Here is a 20,552-nt window from a genome sequence, read left to right as displayed (position 1 = left end):
AACTGTGGAAAGATGTCAATACGCAACATTTTTCAAGTTTAAATCCACCAGGGTTTATATACTCTCCTGTCTGATTTGTTTGTCGGGCAAGACGGCGGATTCAGCGTTACGATTGGTCAGCTCGCCTGTCAATCAAGCTCTTTGTGAACGGTCAATTGGGAATTAGTTTTTGGCAACATTTTTGAGTCAGTTTATTTTTTGCACAACAACAATAAACCCTATTGTCTTTAATTGTACTGAAATAAATACACTGAGACGTTCCTCAGAATATCTTTTTCTTAGTTCGTGATTAATCACATCCAAAATAAAAGTTTTTGTTTACATAATATATGTATGTGTACTGTGTACATTTATTATGTACATATAAATACACACACATGCATGTATATATTTAAGAAAAATATTTTACGTTTATATATTAAATATATTTATATATATAATTTATATGAATATAAATATATACATGCAAATACATGTAAATATTTTCATAAATATATGCTGTATGTGTGTGTCTTTATACATACATAATATACACAGTACACACACACACATTATGTAAACAAAAACTTTTATTTTGGATGCGATTAATCGCTTGACAGCACTACTTCTTTTATATTCCACAAAACCATACAGGTTTTAAAAGACATAATAAGCCAGTAAATCATGTCAAGGGTTTAATTTTTTGGGCATTTGGTGAATTAACTAAAGCAAACATTATGCACAAGTATAATTCTTTCTCAAGTATGAGGCTTTTTTCCAACTAAATGACTCTGAATGACTCAGCTAAAGCGCTAACAGGTTGATGGATTATGGCAGGAAACGTTTGCTCAGAGGACTGACTTTGAAACGCATCCTCGCTGATGATTGACTCAAATTTGTTTCTTCCTGCAAATATGATATAAATTGACATGCCACATACCACTGAGCAAGAGAGAGAGAGAGTGGACTCGTGTATGGCAGGAATGTGGTTAAGCTGCATCTCTTGTCCATCATCCACCGCTGATGTAAGGCACATGTCAGTCACGCTCCTTCCTGCTCTCAGCCTGGCCGCAGGGCGATCCTCACCCAATACCACATCTGACAGGTTTAGAGATGCCTGATGCCCACAGATGAAGGACTAAGCTTACAACAACAAGCCACTAATCCTGAAAAATATTGTTAATATAAATAATAAATCGGGGATTTGGACAGGTGAGCGTCCATGTGTGTCGTTAAACAACAGTCCAATTTGCAGGGAACGTTCAGTGATCGCTACCACAGCGCTCTGCAACTTTAAACACACTGGTCTATTGTGCCTCCAAAAAAACAAACCTCATGAGGAAGATCCCTGGTGGCAGTTTCATAAAGCGCACAGACTTCCTGCTTTAAGTAATTAGTCTGCCTGTATCAGCCGAGAACACCTATATAGACTCATTAGGGAGTCACCTTTGAAGTGCACACCAGTGTCCTTGACCCCATAAGGGAAATACTGCAGTCTATACTGTGAGCATTTAGCACAATTATGTGATAGTGTGCAAAAGCAAGCCGTTTAATCCATGCAATTTGGTGTCGTTTTCATGTCCGACTTTGTCTAGCAGTAAAGGTAATAATAGTCAGCTTTTAGACGATAATTTAGGTTTTGTTCCTGGGGACACTTTGCTTCAGGGGTGGTGTACCATTAACTAAACTGAATCTCTTCTGCATGTTTTCACCTGTATGAGAGCTATGCAAAAAATGCCATAACTCACCATATCTCTGGGCAACTGAAGACATATGAAGGGGTTTCTGAAGACCTTGAGCACATATTTCAAAGTGACAGAAACAACTCATTCACTACCTCATCGAAGCTGTCAGTTTATCTATCCGTCTAAATGAGGGACATTTGGAAATCTAATTATTGGTAACCATAATGAATTTGTTTGAAGGTTAAAAGAAAGGAAAAGTATATCTAGGCTACAAATAGAAACCAAACTTTCTACCACAGACGTAAATAATAATAGGCTAATAAAGTTAAACTAGCGCATTACACTACTTTTATTACCTCATAATAAAGCCTCCACATTTAAATAATTCGCACATTTGAATAAAAATGTAAAGAAGATAAGCTAAGTCTGAAGTCTTTGTGGAATTTACCATTTTTTACCTGACAATAAAGGTGATATCGCTTCAATGATCAGCTCTACCCTTCAAATCTAGTGATTTATTAACCAGCCAGACACATGGCGCTATCATCTCGACAAATTACAACGAGTAGTCAGTGCAAACATGTTGTATCTTATCTGATTTGAATTAGGAATGGAGCCAACGTTGGGAGGAGCGCGCGTGACTGCAGCACAGCGCGCTCTCGTGGTGATTAATGGCATTACGCTCCAACGAGACGCTCAGCTCTTCACAAGCCTGTGAAAGAGGAACATGTATACAAGACAGGCGATTCCGCTTGTTATGTGTGAGAACAAATCCCTTTTTTGCTGATTTTTTTTTTCCGGGGAGGTTATTTGTAATTTTTAAGTCCCTCGGAAATGTGAAGATGTAAAGTCCTGTGAAGCACGGATCAAATAGGCTACAAATAAGGCAGAAATATTCTAATAATCTAGGCTACTTTTAAACACGTACCACGTTTATAGAAATAAAATCTTTGTATTCATGTTTGGGTAAAAAAATGTAGGGCTAATCATCATTTAATAGCCTAACTCTAAAGATGTCAAGTGGTGTAACCCAGAAACGTATACACGACGATATGCTTTATAGCTATATATATACACACACATATATATATAGACTTAGATCTACGATGTCTTAAGTAGAAAAAATGTCTTTAATTGTAAAAAAAAAAAGTTTTAAAAAGAATTATAAAAAAATCATTAATTATGCAAACATTTTCTCCCTCTCAATAATTTCAGCCTTTTAATCAGACTTTTTTTTTTTTTTCGTTTTACCTCCAGACAGTTAAACCACAGACTTTTTTGTCTTCAGTATTTAAAAAAAATATCAAAATGAATTTTAATTCAAAACCTACAAACATGCTAATCATAGAAAAGGTAGTTAGGCTATTTTGTATGAATTTTATGCATTTGCAAAAATAAATCTGAACAAATTATTATAATTAATATCACGTCGTTGACACATACACTGTAAAACACAAGGAAGCATCGTGTAAAGTGGTCCGACATCAGACAAAACCCAGTTTTAGCTAAAACGCAAATCTCCATGCAACTCTATTTATGCATTAGTGCATGAAGCCTTGGTTATGTCTAATTCAGTTAATATCGTTAACTGTTGTTTGTGAAATGATCCACTGGTTTAAATCCCATCTGTCTACCCATGTCATGTTTAAAATATTATACTGCTGCAGTGAAACAGGAGTTTAGGAAATAAAGCTGATTATGGTGTGTAAAAAAGTGGGGTGATAACCAGCCCCACACCTTTTAATCAAAGCTGTTTTCCCCGGGGTGCAATTTTCACCTTTTTTGTTCTAAGTCAAAGTGATAAGGAACAACTCAGCAGCCCCAAATAGCAATCATCTTATTTGAGAAAATTCGTGTCTGCCTCTAACCCCTGACAATTTAAAGGTTACCTTTGCTGTAATAAACTGAAATTGTAATAAATAAACCGTTCGAATGCGCGCCCGTTTCGCACATTATCAAAGGCAGTGCACGAGAGCAGATGTAAGTTAATAGCAACACATTATTTTCCGCACTGTTAATGCATATGGGGACGCTTCTGCTGGGCAATTAGCAGATAATGGAATGAAAGACAGGTATTGTATTACATTCATGTGGCTGATGGTTGATGTCACTGAGGGACAGCGCGTGAACTCAGGTGCACGGCTACACGACAAAACCCGCGCGCCTTCCCGCCAAATCAGAGGAGGAAGGAATTACAGATTTACTCTTTTAAAAAGGCGGCTTTCTTACGCAAGTTTTAGTTGATATAAAATATGATGAAAATTATATATAGTATTTAAACAATTATTTACCTATTTTTTCAGTCCTAAAAATTATAATTAGGCTATTTGTACCCGTTTGAAGCCTAAACATTCCTACATTCTTAAAATGGGACAATTAGGCGACAATATCTATTGGATTGTTGGTAACATTTAGGTTAACAAGCATTGCTGCATTAGGCTATATGAAAAATAACTAAATAAGTTAAGTAACCTTGATCTGCTGGACTAGGCAAGCATTTTTTAAATAGGGTACAATGTGTTATCGAATAAAGCAATAAGCCCCAAGAAGCCGTGGTTTACAGTGAATTTATAACCGCTTCGCGTCGTGCTGTTATAAATTCACTGTAAACCACGGCTTCACTGGGCTTTTATAAAACCGTTATTCCATATACTAAAGGTTTCACAAAATAAAACAGAGCAAATAAGTGTAATGATATCAATAAAAACAATGTAATTCCTCAGAAATAGTTGTGGTTGGAACAAAATGGTTGCCAAGCAACACACAAAGTAAAGAAAGGTGTAGGTTTGTAGTGTAATTTACAACAGCTTCGAACGTGGCTCAACCAATCAGAATCAAGGATCGGAACTATCCGTTTAGTTTCGGATTGTTATTGTTGTTATTATTAGACAATCAGCTGATTAAATTAGACAATGTAGGTAATTTGTATATGCAGCACGTTTATGATATTTATAACCTATTAGCTACAATAGGCCTAATATAATCTCCAAAAGCCCTTATCTCTTTGACAAATATAACACTGATAAAAGTGCAAGTGTATCTTAAAAAATCCTTAATATTCATGCTACGCGTACAAGTGCTCTAGCTTTAATAATGTCTTAAGGTAAAAACATAACCGGTTTTTGACAACAAACCTGCTTCACAACAGTTTCCTGAAACGAAACAAAAAATAATAATAAAAACAAAAATTGGCAAACTACACGCTACTACACCTTGTGCAATAACAAAAAGATTTAGCACGAGTAATAAGATTTCATAAATTTTCGTTAGCGTGGACCCTCATCACCATAGACGCCATATTTGATTTTTCGCGAAGAAACATAAAGCTGCATGCTTTCGCTGAAAGAAAAAAGGCCAGCGGACCATACAATTATTCCTCGCAACCTCGGTTGATATGCGTTATTTCTGACAAATATGCTATCTTTTGTATTTAATAAAGTAGTCAGTCACTAGCCTTCTTAAACGCACATTCACCAACATAGCATTATTAAAATAAATAGGCTACCCAAGTCATTTTGCTGCAAATATATAAAAATGCTTACTAGAGTTGCTTTACAATGATTGAATGGAAAAAGTTGTTTTATTGACACCCTGACTTGAGTCGGATGTTGACTTGGGCTGAAAACACTTGAGATTCTCCAGGTGGCTGTTAAATGCTCTGGGAACCTCCTGACATCACGACAGGGGGCTGACCTGTGCTTATCTTAGTGGCTAGGCAGGTATTGTCCAAACATGTCAAACAGTCAGGGAAGCAGTGAACCTAACATCCGCTCAAGCGGCAAAAAGAGCTGTGGTCTTCTCCACGTTAAGTGCTGTGTAGTCTAATAGGGGGGCACCACGGGGCAAACGTCTCAGTCTGTCAATCAGACAGGCTTTATGCTCTTATTTGTCATGAGAGACACCCACCAATCAGTGTCTCATTACATGCAACAGTGAAAGTTGTGGGGTGAGTGACCTTATACATGAGAGGCAAAGTCAGTTATAGGCCAAAAAGCAAAGGGAAATGTTAAAAAAACAATACTTTAATACAATAATTTAGCTATTTAAATGGCTTCAGTCTGGACCAGGCACACTGACATAATAGTAAACCAATATTTTTAAAGAATTGCTGAATGAAGAATGACTTGCATGCAGCTGTTATTCAAATCATATTGACAAGCCAAAGTGAAACACCCAAACTTGTCAGAGCAACAACAACAATTCTCACGCCTGTTTTAATCTAGATTCCTTGCGCCCCCTAGGGTCAAAATCTGTGCAAAATCTTTTGGGATGTTTGAATTGCATTCATTTCATTAATCTTGAAAGCCTAATATTCATTTGCTGTAGTAAAAACAAGACTGTAAAATGGAAAAACATGTGATCTCCCATGACCACCACTCTAATCAAACATTACCCTGCTGGATACTTATGTTGTCATTTCTGGAGTAATTTGTGTGGGATTTTCCCAAAGCAGCTCTTTGGTTGAACAATTTTGTTCTGGAATAACTGTACAGAATTTCACTTACAGTCCCTCTGCTATAGCATTTATTGCTTGATTTTTCCAGGAAACACCTTAAACCAAAGGCACTGATTCAGAAGTAAACATATATGGCAGAACATTTACAATAATTCACAATAGCTTAAAAAGGGGAGATTAAAAAATATGGGCACAAAGGCAACATATTTACCACTCATGCTTTTAAAAACGGAAAATCAAATAACTGCAATTAGAAGAAAATGAAACCCAAAAATGAAAATTTGCTGAAAATGTACTCGGGCCTCAGGTCATCCAAGATGTAAATTATGTAGATTTCGTCATGAGAACAGATTTAGCTTTACATCACTTGCTCACCAATGAATCCTCTGCAGTGTATGGATGCCGTCAGAATGAGAGTCCAAACAGCTGATAAAAACACCACAACAATAAACTGTTGCTTTCAGCCAAAATATAAGTTGATAATGCATAAGCGTTTCCTCTTAAGTTTAAAGTTAAAATGCATTAATGATGGATTTTTGTTTATTTTAAACACACAGATTTTAATTTCACAAGATGTTAACTGATGGACTGGAGTGGTGTGGATTATTGTGATGTTTTTATCAGCTGTTTGGACTCTTAATCTGACGGCACCCATTCACTGCAGAGGATCCACTGGTGAGCAAGTGATGCAATGCTAAAATTTCTCTACATTTCTCTTAACTTCTGTGCGAACTATTCCTATCCAATAACTTTAAGCAGCATACTGGCATTGTTCAGAATTTTCAGATTATTATTTTAAAGTTTGGATTTGCCAGAGTGACAAAACAGAAGATGGCTAGTCTCTTCTTGAAATACATGTGTGCTGTTTGAGCCAACACTGTGTTTGCCTGAGCTAAAATTACAAAATTTTATCTAATAGGACCCCAGTACTTTACCTACCACTGAAAAGCAGAAGGATTAAAAAGTGGAAATACGGTGTGCAAAGTGTAAGGTGAAAGCATATTGGTAAACACCAAAAGCCCATTATCTCTCCAACAAATAAAACGCTGATAAAAGTGCAAGTGCATCTGAAAAGATCCCAGATATTCATGCTACACATCCAAGTGCTCTGGCTCCAATGTCTTAAGGCAAAAATATAACTTTTTTTTTTTTTTTTTTTTTGCTAACAATACCTGCTGTTTCCTGGAAAGAAATAAAAATGATAATACAACCAATATCAAAAATTGGCAAGAACTGCTACTACACCTTGTACGATAACAAAAAGAGTTAACATGAGTAACTACTACTGCATAGATCCACAGCTATTTTAAAAAGCAACCAAAAATTTCTAATAAGAAACGTCTCTTCAAACAAAATGTACAAAAATATTTGTTTGGCCAGTTAAAATGATAAATGCAGTGTGTAAGTCCATATCACCACTGCATGTTCACAGCACTCCATAATAAACTGGCATTAAAAAAAAAAAAAACCCGCTGCGAAGGCACCGAGGCCAGGCAGGATACAGTGATGAGGGTGGATGCTTGCAGTCAGCTGGGAGACGCTTGTGTGGGTATAACAGAAGGAAGGTGGAAGGAGGAGCATGAGTCTCTGCGGTGTATGAGTTTAAAGAGCAGCTCCTCTTTCTCCTGGCTGAGCTTCTGGTTCTGCACAGACTGCTTCTCTAGCGCCTCCTGCAGCTCTTTCTGCTCCTTCGACAGTTGTCTGAAAGAGGATGACAAGAGTTCATGGAAAAGTGGAAAATAATATATCAAGAAAAAAAAAAAAAAAGTCATACATACATATATATATATACATATTAATTATGTAGACACATACATTCAGTTTATTAAAATTTCAAACCCATAACTGGGCAATCCTGGAAATAGCAATGGAACTGTTAGTAACAGCATCTAAAACACCAGGTGGCGCCACATACAAGCATTTGAGCTAACAAACCTTCACTCTGACACTATCAGTGCAAGAATAAAATGACACCAGGAAAACATGATTTCAAAATTAAATATAAAAAGCTTATTATATTTGGACTACAGCAAGTTAGAGACTAGCAAGTGAAAGCCTACTGTATCATATCAGGCCTCTCAATAATCAACATGATCAAAACTTTGCTGATTTCTGTTTTTTTATGAAGTAAACGTAAGAGTAACTGTTATATTATTAGTCATTTTTCAAGATAAACACTTGCTTTTTTATAATTATTTTGCATATGATGCATCAGGCTTTTGAGGAACATTTATTTATTTCTTTATCCTCGTTGTATTGCATGCCATTACGTTTTGCCATCAAAGCTTTAATCATAAAACATATTACTTAGAAATATAAAGTGACAACTAGTATTTGTATGCATTTTATGCAAGGAGTCCACTATATTGTTATAAAAATCTGAATTTTATCTTACTTTTTAACACCTGCACAAAATTACATATTCTTGCTTTAGTATGAGCTCCATATTCACTTATTTGATACATCAGGCTTTAGTATGATATATGATTTTAAAAAAGGTTTGCATGTGTTTTTTTAGGACTAAAAATGTTTTATCTAAAGGGTCAATAAACAGTTCCCTTAAAAATATCTTACTATTATTCCTGTAATTCCTGCCATTAGCTGGACAAACAAATAGTCCTGCCCCAAACACAATGAGCAGAGCAAAGTTTTGATAGCACTACAAAAGCACAGTCACGGTGTTTCCACATTTTGAGAGGATCAACCCCTAAAAATGCATATTAAGCTGAGAGGAGAAAGATGACAAACTTTTTCACCCAGAAAGAAGTGCACACTTGGTTTCACTATTTTAAAACACTTAGTTTGCAGATTGAAGTAAGCACTTACTGTATGAGGCTTTGGTAGTTGTCTATCCGCACACTGTAGTCCTCGCTCTGCTGGAGAGCCTGCAGAAGCTGATCCTCCAGCGACAGATTCTTCTCCACCTGACAATCACAACACCACAAGAAGCAGAAGGTTATCAAAATAGCTGACACATTGGGGAAAAAATGTGTTTTGGTTTGAGTTGGTGACTTGTGGATTTCTTTATGCAAACAAATAGGTCAATTTGCCACATTCAAATAAACATGAATACACAAATAATGCACCTGCTCTTATTTCAGCGCATTAGTTCTCAGTGATGGAGTATAAAGCAGATGACTTGTTTAACAAAGTGGATATAACCAGTAATTTTTTTAGATGGAGGGACCAAATGTAAGAATCTGCCACTGAAAAATACATATTGAGTGACCGCTCATCTGAAGATCACGAGTTATTGGCCCACAATAACTGCCAATAGAAGTTCATACCAGTGTTTCCATCTGCAGCAGCTTGTTCCCCTGGTCCTGTAAACGCTCACGCTTCATTTCGATGACAAATAACAGACTCTCCTGCTCCTGCTCCCAGAACGCACCAGGGCTGCCATGAGTCTGGGACGAAAAAGACAGATACAATACTGCAGCTATCTGAAGCACGCTTTGCCAACAGATCTCCACTCTCATAACAAACCTCAATATTTCTCTGAAGGTCTCTCTTGAGCATGGACTCCTCCGCTCTGCGCTTTAACTCGTTGAACAGCTTCAGCTCTGATGTCAGCCCTTCAATCTGATCCTGAGTTCATAGGAAGTTCAGAACAATCACTTCAAAATCAAGTCTGGTATGTCTAGCTTGACGTGGGAAGTATATTAGATCAGCTCTCAATCAAATGTATTAAGGCAAATCAGAGCAGTGATGTTACAAATTGATGTGTTTTACCTTCAGCGCATTCTCAGCTGCTGCATGAGACTCATTTAAAACATTCTTCTCTTCATTGTGTAATTGCTGTAGCTCTGCGAAGTAAACATTTATTGAATATTACTATTTACCAAAAGATTCTCTCTCTCCACACACACACACACACGCTCTTAGAAAATGTGTTTGCCAAAGATACTTCAGATTTCTGCATTTGTCAGCTGTGGTTAGTATTGCAGTGCTGCTGTGCTCTGACCTTGTGTTGCGCTCTGATGCTGCTCTAAGGTGCTCCTCATCTGTTTTTCATGAAGATCATCTAGATCAGCGGTTATCTCGGTCTTTACCTGTTAGCACAAGACATGATGCATTTATTTATTATTTAACACCATATCAGCTGCAAAGGCTATTTTCTTGGTGATGTAGTAGAAAAGTCTGGCTATTTTTGGCTATTCTGATGTAATGGATGCTCTTCCCCACACTCATCAACAGGCTCTAATGATAGGCATGATTGCAGCCAAAAAAGTGATATTACTCAATTGGAAATCTCCACAAGCCCCTTGTTTTCAGAGATGGTTGAATAAGATGCTCTACATTATCCAAATGGAACAGTTACGTTTTGGTGAGCTGTCCTCACAGAAAAGATTTGAAGCCACATGGGGACCTATCTTAAGACTCTTGAAAATTTAATTTCTGTATTCTGTAAACTTCCCCTTTTTTTTTTTATTAATAAATATACATTTCTGAAGTATTGTATTTATAAAACAATTGTGAATATTGTCATGTATGTTTATTATATATATAATTTTTTTATTCTTTTCAATAACTATGTTGTATATATTTGTTAATTGAGGCAGTCCAGTTGTTTGTGTGGGTGTAAATATGTGTATTTTGTTATCCTATGTTGGTTACTGTTTTTGCATTTGTGTTTGTTAAATGTAACTTCTAAACTTTAAAAAAAAAAAATATATATATATATATATATATATATATATATATATATATATATATATATATATATATATATATATATATATATATATACATAAGATCTTTCAGTTTGATAGAAATTTACCCCCAAAAAAAAAAAATCCATTAACGAAATTTAAATAAATCCATTTAAGACATGATACAGAAATTTGGATAAATAAAATAAATCGATAAATAATATGCAATAAATTAACAATAAATAAATAAGTTATAAAATTAACTATACGATGAATTAAAATAAATTGCATAAATAAAATTATAAAATGAAAAATAAATCTGTACGTGTCAAACTACCAATAAAACTAATAAGCAAACCTGACAGTTCTCATTAAAAAAAATTAATCTGGAAGAAAAAAAAAATAATAATAATACAGTATAAATTTACAATACTTCTTTTCCTTTACTATCCAGTACAGCTCATTATAGTGAAGAAGTGCCTAGCATATATGGGCACCTTATAAAAGTATGTTTAGATAATGGCCAGAGCTGGATTTCTGACAAAAACCTCCTTTTGGGGAATTATTTACTTGTAAAAACACTATTAAAAAGTAAACAAGAAAACAATTTAAATAAATGAAAAAATATTTTTTTTTGTACAGTTTCCAGTAGGGATAGGTTATATCATGTACACATAGATTTTTATTCAAACAATGGAATGTTTTATGAAATGTTCCCAATTATATTGCTATATAATTGTGTTTAACGGTTAATAATTTTACATAATAAATTAGTCTGCAAAGTTCTAAACAAAAAAAAAAAAAAAAGGGAAAAAAAGCCATCTTTGCTCTCTCTTGTTAAAACAAGCAGTGATCTACTGTGTTTAAACACACAAACCAGCCCTCTTTACTGGACAATGAATAACATCCCTCCCTGCAAACAGGTTTAGCTTTGTTGGTCAGAGGTTAGCACAAGGACAGATGTACCACAGCATACGTTCCCAAAGCCTGTACAGACACCAGAACAACAGCGCACAGAATCGGCCTTGTTCCCAATTATGCTGTAATGGAAAAGCATGTCTTGTTTATTGCCGCTGACAGCTTCATAACGTATAACCCGCTGACATAATCTGGGATCAGAATACTAGTCATTCTTGAATGCCTACATGAAGCTACATGTACTTGCAATGTATTCCATGCACAAGACAAAAAGAAAGGGCTGTGAATACGAAGAGCTTTCAAACTCTACCTTCTCTATAATGCTGTGGACTAAAGTGCAGATGTCTCCAGGATGGTCCTTGAGGAGCTGGTCTCTCTCCTGGTCTCCTGAAGCCGCCAAAACCACATGTAGTATCTTTAGCTGACACTCATAAGTCCCCAACAGATTCTCCTCAGATGAGCGTGTACCTGGGGGAGAGCAATTGAACATTACACTGTTTGCTCTGTGGTACATCTGAAACAATATCTCCATGAGCTTAAGCCAGGATCGCCCACGGCCAGCAACACAAGAGTATTAACAGGTCCCTGCAACCCAACATCAGCGCTACCAAACCCTGCACTCTGCCAAGAACAACACGCTTCACAATGGAATCGTGGGACATTGAAAAGACACATTAACAGATAATAACCGTAGCACACAAGCATCACGATCTAGAAGTTCAAAACAAGCTTTTCAATCACAATGCATTTTCCGTTTATCTAAAGAACATCTGCACACGTTCACACGACATGATCGAGAGAAACCACTTACCACTTCCATCTTCAAGTTTGATGTCCTTTATGTGCTTCTCAGCTCCTTGTGCTTTATTTTTTTTCTGAAAGACATTGGAGACACAGGATCAATCATTTCAAAAACTAGCTGACAAACTCAATCTACATGCACAACTTTAACATTTCACAGAAGTGTTATATAAATTGATATTTGTTGCATTCCAAAGCAGTCTGACATTACCGGTGAGATATGCGCTCGAGATTGCACAACCATGAGATCATTGAAAAACCACTTGCAGTAGTACAGCACACTTTGAAAACTTTAGTTGTATTTCTCGGTAATTATACCGGTTTCACGGTATATGACGGTATTTATTTTTTTCATGCATGACCGGGTGTTAACCATATTTTCTACTGATTGAGGGAGGAAAAACTGCAGTAGATTGACTTAGAATGCCCTATTTTACTGTCATGATGAGCGAATATTGTAAAAAAATTACACACTAAGTAGTGACTAAACACGACTCATTAATACATGTTAACCAGGAGTCACTCTCTTATAATCGCGACATTGTCTGATAAAAATCAACATTACACTAAAGAGCGGCTATGCGGTGGTTTTGGCTATATTACTTTATCTCATGTAGCGCACTGCCTGCTTCGGAGTAACAAACTAAAAAAAAAAAAAAAAAAAAGTGCATAATATTAACAGACGAACTATGCTCATATTTATAATTCCAAACAGTCAGTTAGTGGCAGGTGCTTGGAAACCCTGTTTTGTACTCATTTACGGAGGAGTCTGCTGCGGTACGGCCAGCTTCCAACTGAACCATAGCTCAGGTTTATCCAAAAATGTCGCTAGGTTTGTCAGTTTGTATATTCTATGGAAAAAAGCCACTAAAATGGTCTGAAAGTTGCTAAATATAGTGCTAAAGTTGCACTCGTGCGTGTGAGGGTGGTGGATATTGTGGATGAGTAGTTCTACAGCATCAGAACTCTCACGCTTAGTAACAAACACAGCTGTGTCCTCGCCACAATGCAACAGTGAAAAGAGACCCCTCTCAAACAGTGTCGCATTCTGAACGTTATTTAAATGACACAGGTATTGCAGCATTTTAAAAATTCATATCATAAGAAAAATAAACACCGGTATTCAGTATGAACCGATATACCGCAGTGGGCGGAGTCACACAGACCAAAACAAAAACAGACATTCTGACACCGAACACACATTTAAAAGTAGAATAACTGACTGTAACATTGCTTTTCAGAGAAACAAGTATGTGAACTTAGCATGTTTCCTAAATATACTGAGGTATTTTTATGCTTTAGTACAGTCAAAAAAAAAAGAAAAGAAAATACAGCACCTTTAAAGCGCCCCTATTATGGGTTATTAAAGTGCGAAGCTAAAGTTAAAGACAAACATTCTAACTTCTCCAACGGATGGTCTTCCTGCTCAAAACATTAATACATTTGTTGTTCAGTTTATCATCAAGCCCTGAAATTGAGGAAGAATGCTTTCATACATTCATAGGGAGTCAAGAATGTAGCATTCCAGTGTGAACGTTTGAAGATGGAGCTCAAGGACGGCAACGTTCACAGGTGATTTAACGTTTTGAAGCTTACATGCCAAATGTCTGCAGAGATATAGCCTACACACAGCCTCAAAATGTATCTCCTTTGAGAGCAAAATCTCCTGTTTACTTCAGGTAAGAGAAGTGTTTCTCAACACAAAACAAATTTTCACAGCTCAGTTAAGATTTGAGAGCTGTAGCAAAGACTATCAGTGACTTAAATTTCACACTTAGTAGGACTTTCAACTTCTATCATCATGATTTTTGGGGCTTGATGGCCCCTTCTCTTCAACTCCACTTTGAAGCCAACACCCTCATTCAAGAACAAAAAGAGTCAAACCATGTCAAATCATCCTGGTTAATAACTACTGAGATTCTCACTGTCACTTGAGACCGTTTAAAAGAGAAATGACAAGACGTGTGTGGTTAAGTGTCTGGGTGGGACACAAGCCAACCAAAACATGACACTTAAGCTTCATGCAAGCAACAGATTATGTCATCCTGCCCATGTACACATGTATAGAAACGCCCACCTGGAGGGCATTCAGCTTCCCTCTGCTGGATGCCACTTATTTTTACCAGGTTTATATTAGGAACTAATGTACTAAGACAGTGATATTAAAAGAGCAAACTCAGTATACACCTTATTAATAATGAAAACTATGTATAGACGAAAAGATGCAGCCAGAATATGAATTCAGCTTGCTAAATTTGCACATAAGCATTTTCCATAAAGAAAATACTTAATATGCCTAAATGCATTAATGCATTCATATTTTGAGCTCAGTCGCTTGCTTATATATAGTTTGCATCATCAGTAAGATTTATGCTGAATTCAATATTACTTAGGACACATCAAGCATTTTTTTTTTTTTTTTACAGAATTAGCCATTGTTTTTAGTCATTAAAATACTGCAGCAGGTGTTTTATATGGATTGCAAAGTGGCCAAAACTTGCAGTTTGTTCACATATCTTAGTTTTTCTTCTTTTGAGAGGTGATCTAAATGTGTGGCTTGAAACAGATGGAAAATTGACAGGGTTGTGCAGCAGTTCAATGGATGTTTTGCCCTCCAGGTCTCCATGCCAGTCATGTGGCCGAAAACTATGAATAGCATTTTAAAGGTCTACAACTTTCTAATAGTGAAACAATTTAGTAGGCTAGGCTTACTTTTCAAAAATTAATCAGCAATAAAAACCCAGAACAGGAACTGCTTCCATCTCATAATTCGGTTTAATCCACAACAGCGCTATTATGCATTTGCCGGCTCTCTGTGGCAGGGAACCAAATGTTCTGGAACTTTAATGAACCCGTGGCTTTATTGTACTTCGCCGTCATGTGGCTATGTGCTTTTGATGCAACTCCAATAGAGGCTGTAATAGTGAGTGTAAGGCTTTCTCTGTTTGGTCTTCAGAGACTTTTCACACTTCTCCAGTTGTCCATGTCAAGTATACTGACACATGGCTATGTGATTAACAGGACCAAATGAACTCTGGCTGTTTATAGGGCACATTAAAACTTGCAGTGAGAAACTCTGGACCCTGTGTCTGTCACATCCAAGCCCAGTGAATCTAAATCCTTCAGCAATCTGGGCTAATGAAAGCTTGACCCTGTTACTATCAAAGCCAGATTTCCTTGTATGTTTGAAGGCCCCAGGAATGCATTGATTTTTCTCATGCATTTACATTAAAAATGTCAAATCTAAAGTGCCAATGATGGTCTAGTGGTTTTCCTTTTAATGCATGCATGAAAAAAACCAAACAAACAAACATTAAAATGCAATTTATTAAAATAAATGGCTATATATGCCTCTTTTATGATGAACATTTTCAATATGACTATGTGGTGCGACTGCCCAGAGTTAGGTGGAAAATTACAATTAAAATGCTGAAATTCTTGAAAAACAAATATTTAAATAAGTAGTTTGACAATCAACATAAAACAGACAAGACCTCTGCAGACCCTCACGCATGCGTGTTAAGGCCAGTTAAAATACATCACGTTTTCCTCAGGTAAAATAGTATAACCCTAAGCAAACGCCTTTGTACTCAAGAATAAAAAATATCTGTAAAAAAATATTCTATACTGAAAAGTATGAGCCATGTTTTTCCCCTTTAATACATTCAGAAATACATAAAAAAATGCAATTCACAGTCAAAATAACTAGGTTAAAAAAAACACACACATGATACTAAATAAAAAAGGTCCAATTAAAATACTGAAATTCTTAAATTTAAAAAAAAAAAAAAAAGTTCCCATAAATATCCAAACTAAGTTTCCATAAATACTCTGGCAATCTACATAAAACAGACATAACCAGGTCATTAAATATTGATTTCCTTTTCTTTTCTTTCCTTTTTTTACATATCACGTCACTTATGAAAACGTTCAACTGGAGTAACCCTAAGAAAAAAAAAAAAAAAATTTGCTATGACTAAAAGTTAATTATATTTACAAGCCTGTGTACCAAAAAAAAAACACTAAAGTGGTTTCATTAAAACCACTAAATTATAACACTTACAGATAGTGTAACAAATGATTTCCAAAACGTCTAAAACCAACAGGTAGCTATACAAGAGGTCTCGTGTCTAAAAAACTACATTTAAAAGGATTTCACCTTTTTATTCACCTCGTATATCCTGATTTGTCATTGACCGAAATGCGGAACGATTTAAAAGCGAGCACAAAGTGATCACACTTATGCTGGATAACAAGCCTTTAATTTGTCATAACGGATATCAGCAGCACATTTAAACAACAGTAGACCTCATCTGTTCAACCCGGCATCTGTTTCTAATTAAAACTTTCACAAGTCGACAAACTAACATGAGAGTTTCGCATTGACTAGCGCGTTAGAGAGGAAGTAACAAGTGATCTGAGAGAACAAAACAAGAGGGGCTCTCATAATACAGACACATTTACATATGTCTTATTTGCAACATTTCTCGCTGCTGCGGCTCTCATTGTAAGTTTGCATTAATTGTAAACATCCTGAGAAGGTTTTTAAAACGACCCACCTTTTTCCGGGAGACCCGACCACAAACTTTGCTGTTGTGACAACCCATGCTCCTCTGCTCTGCCTCTGTATTTTACCCCGTGTCGCTGGTACGTTTTTGGTTGTGTGCAGCAGTTCAAATATGAGCTGAGCTCTCATTGACCCTCATTGTCGAATAGGCTGAGACTGAACAGAGGGGCGGGAACTGCAGAGTCAGGGCGGCGTTCCAAAAGCGCAGGCCGCATTTACATGAACAATTTAAGCCGAGACAAGCGGGAAATTGGTGAATCTGTGCACAGCTGCGTAAACTGATGCACACCGCAGCTTCCTCGAATGCAAAAAAAAAAAAAAGTTTTGTTTTTGGTCAATGCAATAGTGTCCCTAAATATTATGTTTATTGTTATGTGATCTGCTTGTTTATTTCACTTTCCCCCCTCATTTCTTTCTTTCTTTCTTTCTATTTAATGTATTTTTCTCTCTCTTTTGAATTTTAATTGCCATCCTTGAACCCTTGGCTCTTTTTCTTGGCGTATGCTTTTTTTCACATTTGTCTTAAGTGTCAATTTTTGGAAATTGAGGTCTATACATTATCTGAAAGCTTAATAAATAAGCTTTACATTGATGTATGACATTGATGTTTGTTAGGTTCGGACAATATTTGGCTGAGATACAACTATTTGAAAATCTGGAATCTGAGGGTGCAAAAAAATCTAAATATTAAGAAAATCACCTTTAAAGTTGTACAAATGAAGTTCTTAGCAATGCATATTACTAATCAAAAATGAAGTTTTGATATATTTACGGTAATACATTTACAAAATATCTTCATGGAACATGATCTTTACTTAATATCCTAATGATTTTTGGCATAAAAGAAAAATCGATAATTCTGACCCATACAATGTATTTTTTGGTTATTGCTACAAATATACCCCAGCGACTTAAGACTGGTTTTGTGGTCCAGGGTCACATTTGTATTTCATCAAAGGCTTTTTTTCTTAAGACAGCTTGAAAAGTTTGTTGTGTCTAAAGTTGGTATGTTCAATTTTTATAGAGCTGTCATTGAAAGTGTGCTGACTTTCTCACTTATAGTATGGTTTGGTTGCTCCACAGTAGATTTGTAATATCACTCAGGCTGCTTCAAAAATGATTGGTTGTGATCTTGCCACTATTGATGAGCTCTATGTCTCCCGTTTGCAGAAAAAAGGTTTAACAATCCCAAAAGACCCCTTACATCCAGCCAGACACCTCTTTACGCCTCTTCCTTCAGGCAGACGCCTTAGGGCAATTAAAAGTCTACACGTTTTCTGAACAGTACTTATGCTCTTAATTCCTCTATGCATCTGCATTTCACTCCTTATAACTGATAGGACATATATGTATAGTTGGATTTATGTATGTGTATGTACTTGTGTATTTAATGTATGTTATCATTGTTGATGAGCTCACCAAGCAAATTCCAAACAATAAATGGCAATAAATAAATAAATAAATTTCCTGAGCAAGTGCTTAATAAAATAAAATAAAATAAAAAGTATGTCCCTAAATATAATACAGTTAAATTAAGTCTTTATTAAATAAAGCAATTGTTTATTAATTTAACATTTTATAGAAATATTAACAAAATATTTATTTATGAAATATGAATATTATACATTGTTAATCAAAATGCATCATATTTTTATTTTGGAATAGACATAAAGAGTTACATTATTTATAGTTATGGAAATGAATATGTCAATTAAAAAACATTAATGGAAGTTTTTCAAAATATTTATATATGTTTTGAAATCTATTTATATACTTGTACTTTTAAAATATATATTTTTAAATTTATTTATGTATGCCTGTATATATGTAGCCTATGCTTGTATGGATCTAGGTATTTATTGATAAACCACTTTCACTGACAAAGTTTAATTTATGTTTATGCCATAAGGAGGCCATAGTTACAGGTCACATGGTAGTTCAAACACATTGAAGTAATGGACACAGTGCATTACAGTTAATATCACAGTTTAAGTATCTTGTATAAAAAAATAAGGTTAAAAAGGAAAGTTTGATGTTTGAGGGTTAATTCTAGACTATAGGCCGTACAGACAGATCGTTACTATCTGGTCAGCTAGAAAAACATTGCAATGAGCAAATTTAGCATTAGTTTCTTTCCCTAAGTCAGCTCTCTTTAAATTAAAATGAATTCTGACAGTAAAATGGCCATATTATCCAGCTGGTTTGAATGAGGAGTAAATATGTGAGTCTCACAGGTCAACAGAGTGAATCGTAAGTTGTAACGTATTTTAAGCGGCCATATTGTCATCCCGCAGCTGTAGAGGAATTCTGTTTAGAGAAACTGTCAAAACAGCAGTGATCCATAGTCAGCGGTGAGGTATGTGGATGCACATGCTGAATGTAAACATTACAAGGTTTATACTGGCTGCTAGTTATGATTTCATCACCAGTGTCATTTTAATGACAAATGAGTTAAACACTAAGTGTAAATTTAAATGGATATTTAAACCTTTCTAGCATTCTGTCACTGCCTATTGTAACATAACATCACATCTGAGCTCATCACATTCACTGCTCTATATGGTGCATACAGTAGTGTGTCAGAGATGCATCTATCTTTGGCCTCTTGGCTCTCTTGTTTGGTATATATTAAGCGTTAATATGATACAGCGACTTTAGATCTTCTGGGTAATTTGAGACTTTCCTTTTTGTCTATTTATAGTAGGGTCTCTAATCTGTCATAAAAACGATAGAGCAGTTGTTGCTGAGAAGTGTGCGTCATGACAGACTTTCCATTGACAGGCAGCTGCAGGGACTCGGCAGTTTAGTAGTGGCAATACTAAAGTGAGCCGTCTGCTAGATCAGCTCTCCGGTTATCTACAGGAACAAAAACACAGCAATCGCACTAAACAGTATGTTTGGATTTAACATAGGATTTGCCAAAGTTAACAGGCTTATCACACATGAGGTCAGGGTTTGAAGGGAGAATAATAAATCGAGCCGTTTTCCTTAACACTCGTCAGGACACATTTCCCTTCATGAATTCTGAATTGTTTTGGTACCATTTTTGGACAATAGTGATTTTTGGTTTGTATTTTGTGACTATGGGAATTTAAAAATGACGTTTCGAACCTAAATGAGATTCTTTCTTCTGTTGAACACAAAAGAAGATATTCTGATAAATGTTGACAGTTGACAGACTTCCATAGTATTTTTTTTATCCATACTGTGGAAATCAATGGCTGCCGTCAACTGTTTGGTTACCGACATTCTTCAAAATATCTTCTTTTGTGTTCTGGTTTATGGGTTTGGGAACAGCGTGAGTAAATGGTTACAGGATTTTCTTTTTGGGTGAACTATCCCTTTAAAGCAACTGTATGTAGTTTTGTGACTTTGGAGCCCCCCACAGTTAATTGAGTGGAATTTACTGTTGTAAATATATCACTATCATAATTACAGTGGATAGATAGTCTCCCACCACAGAAAAAAAGGTAATTGCAACTTTTTATCTCACA

The 20,552-nt window shown here is 35.8% G+C and overlaps 1 protein-coding gene and 1 long non-coding RNA gene across 3 annotated transcripts in view; one reads left to right on the top strand and one right to left on the bottom strand.

The window, feature by feature from the left end:
* LOC131553211 (uncharacterized) overlaps window positions 1–9,434 on the top strand; it is a 41,186-nt gene extending 31,752 nt beyond the window's left edge. For both annotated transcript variants that reach the window (XR_009274129.1, XR_009274128.1), the window contains exon 7: window positions 9,298–9,434. This is a non-coding gene — a long non-coding RNA (uncharacterized LOC131553211). The remainder of the gene's footprint in view (window positions 1–9,297) is intronic.
* Window positions 5,144–17,118, bottom strand: ccdc69 (coiled-coil domain containing 69). The gene is made up of 9 exons (XM_058797684.1): window positions 17,051–17,118; window positions 12,502–12,565; window positions 12,001–12,158; window positions 10,085–10,172; window positions 9,853–9,926; window positions 9,607–9,708; window positions 9,408–9,527; window positions 8,947–9,044; window positions 5,144–7,821 (listed from the first exon to the last, which is right to left on the bottom strand). Exons 1-9 carry the CDS (start codon window positions 17,096–17,098, stop codon window positions 7,647–7,649), a joined length of 927 nt encoding a protein of 308 aa, XP_058653667.1. The 5' UTR covers window positions 17,099–17,118; the 3' UTR covers window positions 5,144–7,646.
* Window positions 17,119–20,552: the final 3,434 nt, after the last annotated feature.

Source organism: Onychostoma macrolepis, chromosome 14, assembly GCF_012432095.1.
Source record: "Onychostoma macrolepis isolate SWU-2019 chromosome 14, ASM1243209v1, whole genome shotgun sequence".
NCBI classification, from domain to species: domain Eukaryota; kingdom Metazoa; phylum Chordata; class Actinopteri; order Cypriniformes; family Cyprinidae; genus Onychostoma; species Onychostoma macrolepis.
This window is presented reverse-complemented; position numbering and strand designations above follow the sequence as displayed.